Genomic DNA, 12,122 nt, shown 5'->3' on the forward strand with positions numbered 1-12,122 from the left:
CAGCTTTATCCAGAGCCCTGACAGTGACACTATTATTGCAGTTTATTGCATTTTTTTGAATGAGTGTATTAAATTACATCAAATAGCTATTAAATCAATCACCGCCTCCCAGTAAAGGGTTATTGGGGTTAATCCACCAAAAGCACGGTGGTGCAAGCACCAGTGACTAAAGGTTGATTTAGAATAAGTGTTGAAAGGTGCACTCTATGTTCAGTTTTCATAACATTTGCTTAATGTAACCTTAATTCTACTGTTACACAATTTTGATGGTATCCACATGCTTACTGCACTCCAGAGAGAGTAGTAAGGATGAAAAACAGTATTATAGATCATTACGCTATGAGCAACCTACATAGATGATTTCCACTCCATTTAGACTGGTCCTTTTAACATATGTATAGTGGACATGCTTGCAGTTATGAAACTCTATTTAGTCCATGTTTTTCTAAATTTTACTTGTTTTATTTGTTTATTATTCTATAAAATGTGTGATTAATGCTACCATCCAAAAAAGAAACTGACCCCAATTTTGAAGAGGTCCAAGGTTATTGTATGTGGTCAGGTAATTCCTCATGGCTTATCAGTGTCAGTGCAGTCCTGTTGGTATTCCACTTTTGTTCCAGAGCTGGTTAATGCAGCAGAAATGCAATATAGCTGTACCACAACTGTTAGCAGAGAAAACTTGTCCTTTATTAGGCCAATGTTTGATAATGAAAACATTGTGGATTGAAGATAATACAATACTACTTGAGAATTAAGATGGATATACAATGACCCTCTTACCAAGCAAATAGGAAAAAGATACCAAATAGGACTCAAGGAGATACGATTGATTAACTGATCCATAACAATAATCAAGGGCCTATTGTCCACAAGAGGGAAGTATTTTCACACTCATCTGCCAATTCATTTGTAATTTGTCACTTAACAGATTGTCAATAATTTCTGAGGAGTGGGCCTAATCTAATGACTCACAGCACGAATATCTCAAAGTAGATCTGACCGATTCAGAATTAATTGTTGATAGTGTCACACTTTACAAAGACTGTAAAGATAGCAACATTGTGTTACACAGCTTTATTTTGTATTATTATGAGCATTGCAAGATAAGGGAAGAAAATATATTGGACTAGATTGCACTGCAAAATAACTTGGTGTTAGCCTACACAACGAATGAACAGCATGAAATGTAGGCTAACATGCAGAAAAATAAAGTTAACTTATATAAGCCCATTATGTTGGTTCATTGACTGATGCAAAATAAGGAGTTTGTGTCCTTACAATAAGAGGCGACAGCCAGTCAGACATTTGTCAAAAACTTATGGAAAGCGAGGTTTTCTGAATAAAAACTTTCCGTGGCTTTAGCCCATAGTAGGCTAGCTTTGCCGCTTAGGCTCCTCCTTGTCTAACGTCATACGATTCTCATCTCTCAGCGTAGGCGATTGTCAGCTACTCTGGCAGTTCAGGTTGTGGAGTCTTTAAGGACAGTCTTCATCGCAGGATCTTAGGCTACATTGTAGCCTATTCGGTGAAAAGGGCTCAGATAATTTCTCGAGACTTAAAAAAAGTCCTATAGAAGCGAACTACTGTTCACCATAGTCACGGAGCCGAATTCTCAATTTGGCAGGAGAAAGACGTTTGAACCTTGTTTTAATTTTAAAGTTTCAGGACCTGTCAATACAATAAGCAACTAGATTCCTGTTCTTTTATCCTGCGGTTTATGCGCCATTTAGAAGAACGAACTGTTTCTGGAACTTGTCGTTGGAGCATCTCCCGCCCCCTAGCCTGTACTCTAAAATACCAGAAGGGGGTCCTCCACTTCCGAACTGCAGCACTGGATGAATACGGGATTCAAGGTAGACTGAGGAATCTGTAATTTACAACCTGAACAGAACTTATACGGCTTTTGATCATCTTCTTTTTGCCTTTATTCATCTGTTGTACCCTTTGCAGAACTGAGCTCATCTCGTTCGCGTGTGCTTGACGCGCTTTGGATTCATTTTGTAAGGGAGATTTAATCTTTCTTCGATCTACTCGATCACCGATTTGAATCACGAAGCACAATTCAAAGCTACCAGAGCTGTTATTGGAATAGCCGTGGACTCTTATTGATGCTTTAAGTAGGCCTATATACTTTGAAAAGTACAGCATCTTCTCAAGGTAACGGAGCAGTCCAGACGGACAGGAATTTGCGCTGAAGTTTGCATGCCTAGTCCATATCGTCTCGAGTGAACGTAGCCATCCACTCAGGGTATCAGAAAAGGTCCGTGTGGTTGAAGTGCCATGGCGATGTCTACAACTCTTTGGATACTCCTACTGGCTTTTAACATCCAAGGTAAGCACACATTTAATTTTGGAAACAGCTTGAAATCCATTCACGTTTGTGGTCTTTGTTTATTGTTTGGAACACAACTTAACATCTAAATACCTTAATCAGCCCTTACAGGTCAGTAGCATTTATTTTCAACTAATCTCTTGAGGTTACAGGATAGGTGCATACTTGACAAACGTTGTAAACCTAAAGAGAAAAATCCCCAGTGAGTGAGAAATAGACGGCTACTTTGGCTGCTTGTTCCCAGCGCAACAACAGTGCTGAAAGATAGATGGCGATAGTGATGTGCGAGGCATCTGGCCGTTGAAACTTCATAAACATTCTTCTAGACCAGGTAGCTCTAACATGCAAGGCCAAGCAGCACAAACTAATGCTAAGATTTACAATGATTTTAAACACTAATTTGAGTCAGTACTGCAATTGCATAGATCAGTATACAGGATTTCGTTATTTGAATGCACGTTTCATCACAAAGCAATGTATGCAAACCATTTAATGAGCAACCAACTCAAATATAACCTGTGAAAATTAATAGGATTACATTAAACTCTCAGCCTTGGGATGTCATCAATGCAAAATGTACCTTGATTGTAGGTGAAGAAGCGATTATTCCCTTTATATTCAATGAAGATTAAGAAAAGCAATTTTATGAATTGTATGGATCTTCTTATTGCAGGATCTCCGCCTATTTGTTTTCAGTAAACGGATTGCATTTGAAGATTTGAATGTTGTTGCTCTATGGAAAACTATATAGGCCTACTGAAGGTACTTCATCCACATCCTAGCACAGAATATATGGTTTCAAGTGTCAAATTATATGGTTAAAACAAAAATAATTATCGACTGTGGTCACAATTAAGATACAAGTACATTAATCAAACATGCTTTTATCCTGGCAATGCAGAGGACAAACAATCACAACTTTCACATCAGGTGCTTCTATGTCAGGTTGAAGGGACATACATGATTATGTATGTGATGTGTCAATCCAAATTGAAGGCATCAGGAGTGTGTCAAGGAGAATAGCATTGCAGTAACACAATAATGATATGTGTGTGGCAGAAGGGTAGCTAATCCTGTCTGTTCATGTAGCTTGGAGCCCAAGACATGAATCCATTATGCAAAGGGCTTTCAGCTAACAGGCTTTCCTTGCAACTTTAATGTTCTGTTTACATTATGGATTGGAAAATTCCATTCTACAATAGTAGGGTTTCTTGTGAAAAGAACTTCCTAAATGGGCTTGACCTTGGTGATGCCTTGTCATGTAATTCTTGTCATCTGAATGATGCAATCAGCTTGATTCATGGTAAATAATTTGACTGATTTAATGACATATCCTGATATCTCTTTGAACTACATACCCATAAATTGCTAAATTACATTTACTGCTGATAGAATGTAGAGGCAGTTTCCTTGTATGCAATTTGTCCCTCATGTATGGGACACGCCAAGTTTCCTCAAGATCTTGTCCATTCACCTCCTTTAGACTGACCAGAACACAGAAATAGTGCTTTAAGATGTTGACCTTGCTCGATACTGAGTCTTATGCGGTATGACTTGTTTAAGACTGATGCTCGCCTTTGATCAAAAGCCCTGTCTGATTTACATTGAGATGATCCCTTTGCTTGTGGAGAAGATCAGGATTAACTGGTTCTCTTGGGATTCATGTTGGATATCTTTGAAGCTGTTCAACCAAAGGAATGAAACAGTTGAGAATATTGCACATCAAAATGTCAGAAAATGGGTCTTTATAAGTAATAGTGGGAGTGGTGTTGTTTATTACTGAAATCACTGTGTCCATGTTTTACAGGGTTTTATTGTATTTCAAAATGATATATGTTATCTGGCTTAAAGTCCAGACAAGTTATTACTCATTGGTGTATACAGTAGGTAATTCATGTCAACTCATCTTTGCAAGATGTAAAGGGTTTGCAAACCTTTTGTTTTTGCCCATACTTTGTTGGTTCTTTTGACATGCTTTGGCAGGAATTCCGTCTTTCACCCCAAGGTTAAAGGGGATCGCCATAAATGCCTTGTGCCTTTGATGGTCTAAGTGATATACAACATGTTCTGCAGACTACTTGGATTTCTCAAATGCACAAACAAGTGGGAATGGCTCAAACAGATGCATGTCACCACAATCCCCATCCATCTTGCCTAATTAAATACAGGCGTGCTTGACAAAGGAAGCTTTGGTTATTTAAAAAGGAGATTAGTGAACATGTATGAACTTTGTCATGAAAACGACACGTAAAGATAGGGTGATGGTATGACACCACTTACTATAAACTCATGTGTAGGGCATATGCAATTACACAGAACTAATATGCAGGCTGTTGATTGATTCATCTGATAATGTTCATAAAGCACATGATCTAAGAAGTCATGCAGCAATTTCATGAATGTGTATCTTGGATTAAGAGGATTTAGGCACTGATGATACATTGATCAAATTTCCTCTATCAAAATGCCTTCAGAATACCTAATATTTCCCCTCCTCCAACACATTGTTGTCTGCAAGAGTGTTGAGATCTCAATCTATCGTATGAAGATATGACCTCATTTTCTCACAGGCTTTGTGAAGAGTTCTTTTTGCTCTCATTTCAGTTATAGTTAACTTTCTAGTAGGCCTATTTGGCTGTGATGAGAGAGATGCTTTCCTCGAATCATAAAATACAATTTTAGTAGTATGATCTTCACTGTAAAGTAGACCTATGCTAATTTTGTAACCGAGCAGAAGGGTTGCAATTTTGTCAGACAGACAGTTATGACTTTCAACATAACATTCAGTTCACTGTTGTAAAATATTGAGCTTTTATAGTGAGTAATATGCAACTTTCTTGGTTTCACATTCATTTATTTTACTTACCTTTGAATTCAAATTCAGTATTCAATTGTCTGTTACCTGCTTTGGTGTCCAGTCCCTGTTTTGGACATGTCAGGGCCTTGTAGTATCGAAGTGGTTGTGCCCAAATAGGTGTCAGCTCCAGTGGCAAGTCAAGGAGATTTCTTACTTCATTTAGATGGATTAAACATTTGGGAAATGAGCACAGAAGATTGGATGCACGGCATACACAAATACTATGAATAAAAAAATAAAATAATCTTGTTTATAAATGTAATCCCATTAATAACTTGGCAGCAGACAAGCAAATTATCCTGCTTCAGATGCTCTCTGGGTCAACTCATAAAAAGGTTTGTATTGATTGCTCACAAAAACTAACGAGAGTGCATCCTCATGTGTTTATTCTATGTGTGTTTCTGTCTATGGTATCTCAGTAATAACAAACTGATACGTATGACAGAGGTCAAGGGACTGTCATCAATATTTGATGTGCTTGGAAGCAGAAAGTGTCTGAAAGTGCTGGTGTGTGTGATGTGGGCAGCACTTCAGGGCCAGAGAAAAGGAACATTCTCAGTGGATTCAGTCAGAAAGATAAGCTGTGTTTTTTTCCCTCACTGTTAAGACACCCATAATTACTAAACCATTATGCATTGCATGCAATTTGGTGGACCACAGTCAGGGCTGTAAAAGCGAAAGAGTCTTTCTGTATCAGTGGGACTGCTGGTTTGAGTGTGAATGCAAATGGGAGGGAGCCCTCTCCCCTGGGGAGTCTATCTGTAGTCCCTGCTGAGGTGATGGATGGGAGAGAGCTCCCAGCCCTGGGTGAGCAGCTAGGAGGCCACACACTGCACATTTAATCCATCTTTTTCCTTTAAGGCATATGGAGGCAATTGTGGACTAACTTCATCAACCCTGTTTGTGTATTTGAACTTATTATGGCTTGGATGTCAGATATAATGTAAATCCTTGTCAAAACAGTGTTGGGTTATTTTCGCATGAGGGCACTTTCAGTTCAGCATCACCGTTTATGCTTTTTGCAAATGGATGGTCCTTTATTTTTTGTTGTTGCAATTTTTCATTTCTTAAAGATTATTTCATCAGTATGTCTGTAGGAGAATAAGGGATGAGTTGACTAAGATCTGCCAAATGCACCACATAAGATGTATCATTTTAAAAAGCTTTTTCTTTTTGTCATTATTTCCTTGTAGCATTTTTGGTACCCTTGTGGTCCCCTGCACAGAAGCAGTGTATCGGCCAACAGATGAATAAAACATCATGATAAGCCCTGAACCTAAATAATGGAAAGGTTATGGCAGAATGGAGTGTTCTCTGCTCACGGATGAAAGCACAACTAGTATTAACGACTGAATGTTAAATTAGGCTCCCCTCCTTATTGTTAAGAGTCCGCAGTGTACGTAGTCCATATTGTTAACGGGGAAGAAGTCTGTTATTTGAATCTTTAAGTGAATACTCCCTGAATTTGTCTCATATTTTTCCTGTATCATCTGCTTTAGTAGGCATCCTATAGTCTAGGCGTTTGTATCACTTCTCTATCTTTGTCTCACATACAATCCAGTAGGGAGCACAGTTCAAAATGTGTTTTAGTCTAACACTCAGCTCAGTTGTTTGACCAGGAAATATTTCAATAAAGGGCATTGTCAGTGGGCTCTGTTCGAAAGCATGGGCTTGGAGTTTACCATCGAGTTGGCTGGTTGGTTGTGGTTGTTTTACTGCTCAAGTGTCTCCACGATCTCACGCCTTCCTAACATCACAGCACACATGTTGGATCAGGATGGAGCCCATATTTATCTGCAAACTTCAGTTGCAATTTTCTGCTTCAAATCCTTGAAATCCTGTTCTGTTTCAGCTCAAGTCACAGAATCATTGAAGGAAGGAAAGAGGGAATCAATAAAAGGGAATCCAATCTCGCCAGTGCTCGTTCTGATTTGGTATTAATCTGATTCTCTGATTCCAGTCCTGCTTTACAGATTATATGCTTGATTCTTCGTAGAACAGGATCTCGACTGACTGTTCTTGTACCTTTACGCTGTTTATGAAAGTGCTTTTCCAGCGGCAGTATGTAGACTTATTAAGAAATCTAATGTAAAGGGTTAGGGTCCTCTCTAAATCCTCTCTGAAGAAAACAAAATAAACCCAAATGTCTGAGGGCTGACTGCACTCAGTCCACACTAACAAGATGGCTTTCCTCCTCACCAATGGCTCCCAGAAGACTAATCATAGTAACTACACACTTCTCAGTCCAAGGTGTCGAATTAGTGACCAACTGTAAACAGTCTCTCACTGAAACTGCTAGCTTGGTCCATTTTGTGTTGTTGAGACCATATTCCATGTGTTATGTTCATCCTTCAGATTAATTTAGACTTGGGTTTCTTTGCTGTAGTTTTAGAGATAAAGACACTATACAAGGCCTCCTTGGCACATGGTTTCAGGATTTGCTTGTGGTGGTGGTTAGTCATAGGCCGATCCGGGATTGAAGGAACGGATAATTCTTGGTCTCCTCGCTAAAGCTGTTATGCCTTTGAAATATATCATATCTGATCACAGGAGTGCCCAACCCACTCTCTCTTCTTGTCTGAGTAGTCAATTTATGACAGATATCTGGACTGATGTGTTTACATAAGAGTCCAGGCCAAAAGGATTAATGTCTATGGATAAGATAACAATATGGTTTAGGGAACAACCCTGTGGAATATATGTAAATTAGGACTCTAAGAGAAGGCCTGACAAGTTGAATTAACTGTCCATGCTTGTTTTCTTATCCCTTTTTATTCAATGAAATCACCGTCCTCATACATTCAGTTTTCTGCAGTTTTCCTTGTTATATCTATCATCTCTTTCTCCATGAGGATCTCTATTTGGATGTATGCATGCTGCAAGGGCAACTGGTTAGAGCGGGACACAAAAGGGGGTCTGTTACATGAAATGTTTCCCTTTTTAATGAGTGATGGTGTTCTCTCATTTAATATTCTGAGCCGATAACTCTCCGGGAGACGACTGTGCTTCAAAGCAACAGCTTGGTTGTAAATAGGGGTAGGGGATGGGAGGGGGGACTGCTTAGAAAACACAAACACAGGTTTATTTATTCTCCCTGACAGATAGCTATGCTCCCATAGCACTGAAGCTTCGTGCAAAGCTCCTCGATGCCCTAGTCTCAAAGAGGGACAGACAAACAGACAGGCAGAGGTCATCTCCATCCTGCAGATGTGGTTTCACCTTCCAATACAGCCTTCTCATTCAAATCTGTGTTGTCAGTCTATTCCCATGTATTTGTTTAACCGCAGATTATTAAAACATGAAGGCTGAGATCTTTAGCAGAGACACATCTTTTTTTTCTGTTGCCCTGTGAGACTGCACATGAAAAGCCAAAATGTGTGTGTATCGGGTGAAATCTCTCAGATAAGATGCCCACTGCCTATCTCCCTGCTTTGATACTGCCCTCTGGACTGAATTGTAGATATAGACAAATAGACAGCTTTACAGAGATGAAGATAAACGCAGAGATGGCCTGCCGTTTGGCATTGATCCCTCCGTGTGCCCAGCAGGTTCCAAATCCAGAGTAACTAATGTAGTCTGCTATCGATTCCCCAGTTTCAAGCTTGACTGAGTTTCATTTTAAAGCTGCAGCGTTTTCAGGAAGTCAGATCTGCCAAACGCCCACACCTGTATGTTCACCTCCCTCTCACTGTCATTGAAGTGTATCTGTGTGGATGTTTCTACACTGAAAGGTTTTCTGCATGGAGATTTTTGTGTTTTTGTGTGTGTGTATGTGGAAAGATGTGTGCATTTGTGTGCGTGGTATTTTTGCTCTTTGTGTGTGTGTATGTGCCTGTTTGAATGAGATATGGAAGAAATGACAGAAAAATTAACAAGAAAATACAAAAAAGAGAGAGTGGAGTATGGAAGGAGAGAGAGAGAGAAAGAGATAAAGAGTGAGAGAGAGTGAGAGAGAGTGAGAGAGACGAGGGATAACGAGAGAGAAATACATAATGGACAGTTTTCGGGGGGGTTGAAGCTTAAATCGATAACCTCACCCATACCATGCAGTCGTTTCTAGAACTTTGGCTACCTGAGGGGGTGGCTCTAAAGAGTTGCAAATGACACAACTGTCAGTGAGTCACACCCATTTAGGCTAACCTTCGGATTCTCATGTGCATTGCCTCTTTCTACCAATGTTTTTATTTGAACATATTTTTTCTCTTCTGTGTACTTTTTTTTCCTGTGTCCGGAACAATCAAACCACCCCTTGGATAAATTGTTTGTCACAAACGTCTCTGAACTGGGAAAATTATAATTCATCCTTTGTTATACCTCTTCAGATGAGAGAACAGGGAGTGCTCAATCCACTGTTATCAAAAGTTAAGAGAGGCTGTTTGTCTGAGAGTGATGAAGTAAGATGCTCCTAGTGTTCCTCCTCATAAATACTGAATGTGATTTGCTCAGCCTCTCGGGGTCTGCACCACACATTCAGACAGACAGACAGAGCTCAGCACCTCCCCATGAAGCCTGAGGATTGACTTTCACAGAGAGGCGCTGGGAGGGGGGAGCTGTCCTCCCCAGACAGAAGCTGAAGCTCTCCCTCTCTCTCCTCCTTCATCTCTCCAGGCCGCTGTGTCCCGGAGCACTGTTTCTTCTTCCTGTTCTCCATCTCTTCATCCCTCCACCCCCATCCTGCATCCACACTCTCTTGGAATATCTTTACCAGGAGATCCCACATGGGAGCTTTCTCTCCTCCAGCATAATCTACGCATGACTGTAGGCTCGGTGGTGAAATTAACCAGTCAGAGAGCTGGAGAGGGCTAAGAAATCTGCGAAGGAATGGATGGGTCTGTCTGTGTGTGTACTGGGGCCGGCCAAGTCTTTGTTGGCATGCACGGTGCCAGGAGTTACGTCAGGCAGGACTGGTTAGAGTGAAGGTTTCGGGCGGGGGGGGGGGGGGGCAGCTCAAGTTGGCCATAGTTTTTGACGACGGCATGTGTTTCTGCACATGTGTAAATACTGTGCTGGCAATGACCCCCACCCACATGACTGGTTGCAGAAGCACAGGCTGAATCAAGGCTGATAATGAAGAACATCTATGATACTGTAACAGTACAGTGATTTAGCTTAGAAGTTTTCTATATTATGTTAATCTTATACCCTATTTCCTGCTGAGATATGTGGACTCGTTCTGTGCTGAATGTTCCTTGCCAGTTGCATTAGAGGTCATGTACTGTATATGCTTCTGGCGGGGGAGTCATACCGGCACTTTCAGCTTCATAAAGGCTGAAACTGGATGAGTACAAAAGAGCAAGTAATAAAAAATTGAAATGTGAAACTGCAGCCATTTTATCCTTTATTTAGCAGCAGGCCCCTTAAAACAAAATACTGTGCTTCTGCTTGTCGACGTTTAGGTTGCCAAGTTCAGAGTTGTACTGTACAATGACTTAGAGCACTGTGCTTCCTTCTCTTATTCATGGAAAAATGATTTGCAAGGGGAAGAAAACTGCAAAACGGAAAAGAGAAAGGCAGATTTACATGAAGGCACTAAGGGGAGTCGAGGAGGGGGCTGGGGAGGCCACGCTTTTTGAATGAGGCCGTGTTTCAGGGGGTGACTCCAGTTCACCATGAAATTGTGTTCCTGGCTGGATCTCTGTTACTGAGCACCTTGGGATTGCTGGCTGGGTGAACAGAACTGCAAATAAAAGTTTGTACAACTTTTTTCCAGCTCGTTACACTTTTTTTAAGCTTCAGTTTAGGAGATTTGCAGACCTCCCTAAACGCCTCTACCCTAATCATGCTGCCTTCAGAAACAAACATTTTCCAGTTCATATGAAAACAAAAACTGGAAATTAATTATCAGTGCAGTAACGCTCTGGTAATAATGTGGTCGGCTGAATTGGTTTAATTAAAGCAATTCTAAGTTTAAATGATTGGAAAGCTTAGCTAGATCTTGCAGAACAAGGGGGAAAGCAACGGTATCCTATGCACTGGAATGGATGAACGTCTGTCCAGACCAGGTTCAATGGATCTTGAAAATGCTAGCTGAAAATAGTGGGAGGATGAAACCAATTGGATTCGCCCCACATGGTTGAGGGGGTGTTTTATCCCTGCTGTTTGTAAATTAATGGGAACTCTGAAAGAGAAAATGCAATCCCTGCCAGAGCGGTGCTCTTGTGGAAGTAATCCTGACAACACCGGTCTGATTCTCTGTGACGTTCTCCGGGGTTTAAAGGGTTAAGCCTATTGATAGGGTGCTTGGATTTGCCAATGTGTAATTCTGGGGGAAGTTTCCTTGACTTCTGTCTACTCTGTGAATGGATATGTTATGTTTAGGGATAGGGGGGCTGATGCCCCCTGCCCCTCTGCTCTGCCTCAGCACGGTAGCCCCTCCCCGGCTCATTCTGCTGATGTTTCATGGTGGGGGGGGGGAGGCTATTTGTTTTTGCTAGGGGATGGGGGAGAGAGGAAGCAGTGCAGTGGACCATGAATGTGTGTGTGTGTGTGTGTGCGCTGCACTGCGCAAGTGCACATCCACACGCAGTCCTGAGGCAGAGGCAGCTTCACGTTGCCGGCCCCACTCCCCCTGATCCTGACCCACTTTCTTTCCCCAGCTCCACGCTCCCTCTTTAATTGCCGCTCGGCACACTGAGGCCATCTGTTCAACTGGGGCCCGTCGCCATGGAGATGTTGGGAGGCTTTTCGGATTTGCGGCGGACTGACCAACAGGGAAATAGGGGTCAGGGAATGGGGGCGGGGAGTTGGATAGAGTCAGAGGGGCACTGGAACTGTGTCATGGGATTCTCCTATCACTGATTGTCATTGGCAGAGCAATACCACACCTGCAAGCTAGACCTGAAACAGTGTCACATACCCTGAATGCTTTGTTACACGTTGTTTTCCCCCTGATAGTAGAGCAGTACTCATCACTCGTCTGATACCACAGTA

The 12,122-nt window shown here is 41.3% G+C and overlaps 1 protein-coding gene across 1 annotated transcript in view; it reads left to right on the forward strand.

The window, feature by feature from the left end:
- Positions 1-1,444: 1,444 nt before the first annotated feature.
- nectin1b (nectin cell adhesion molecule 1b) overlaps positions 1,445-12,122 on the forward strand; it is a 65,832-nt gene continuing 55,154 nt past the window's right edge. Inside the window, exon 1 of the mRNA XM_047036043.1 lies at positions 1,445-2,335. Within this exon, the coding sequence (XP_046891999.1) occupies positions 2,284-2,335 (52 nt within the window). The 5' untranslated portion in view covers positions 1,445-2,283. The remainder of the gene's footprint in view (positions 2,336-12,122) is intronic.

This window comes from Hypomesus transpacificus, chromosome 15 (assembly GCF_021917145.1).
Source record: "Hypomesus transpacificus isolate Combined female chromosome 15, fHypTra1, whole genome shotgun sequence".
Classification (NCBI taxonomy): Eukaryota; Metazoa; Chordata; class Actinopteri; order Osmeriformes; family Osmeridae; genus Hypomesus; species Hypomesus transpacificus.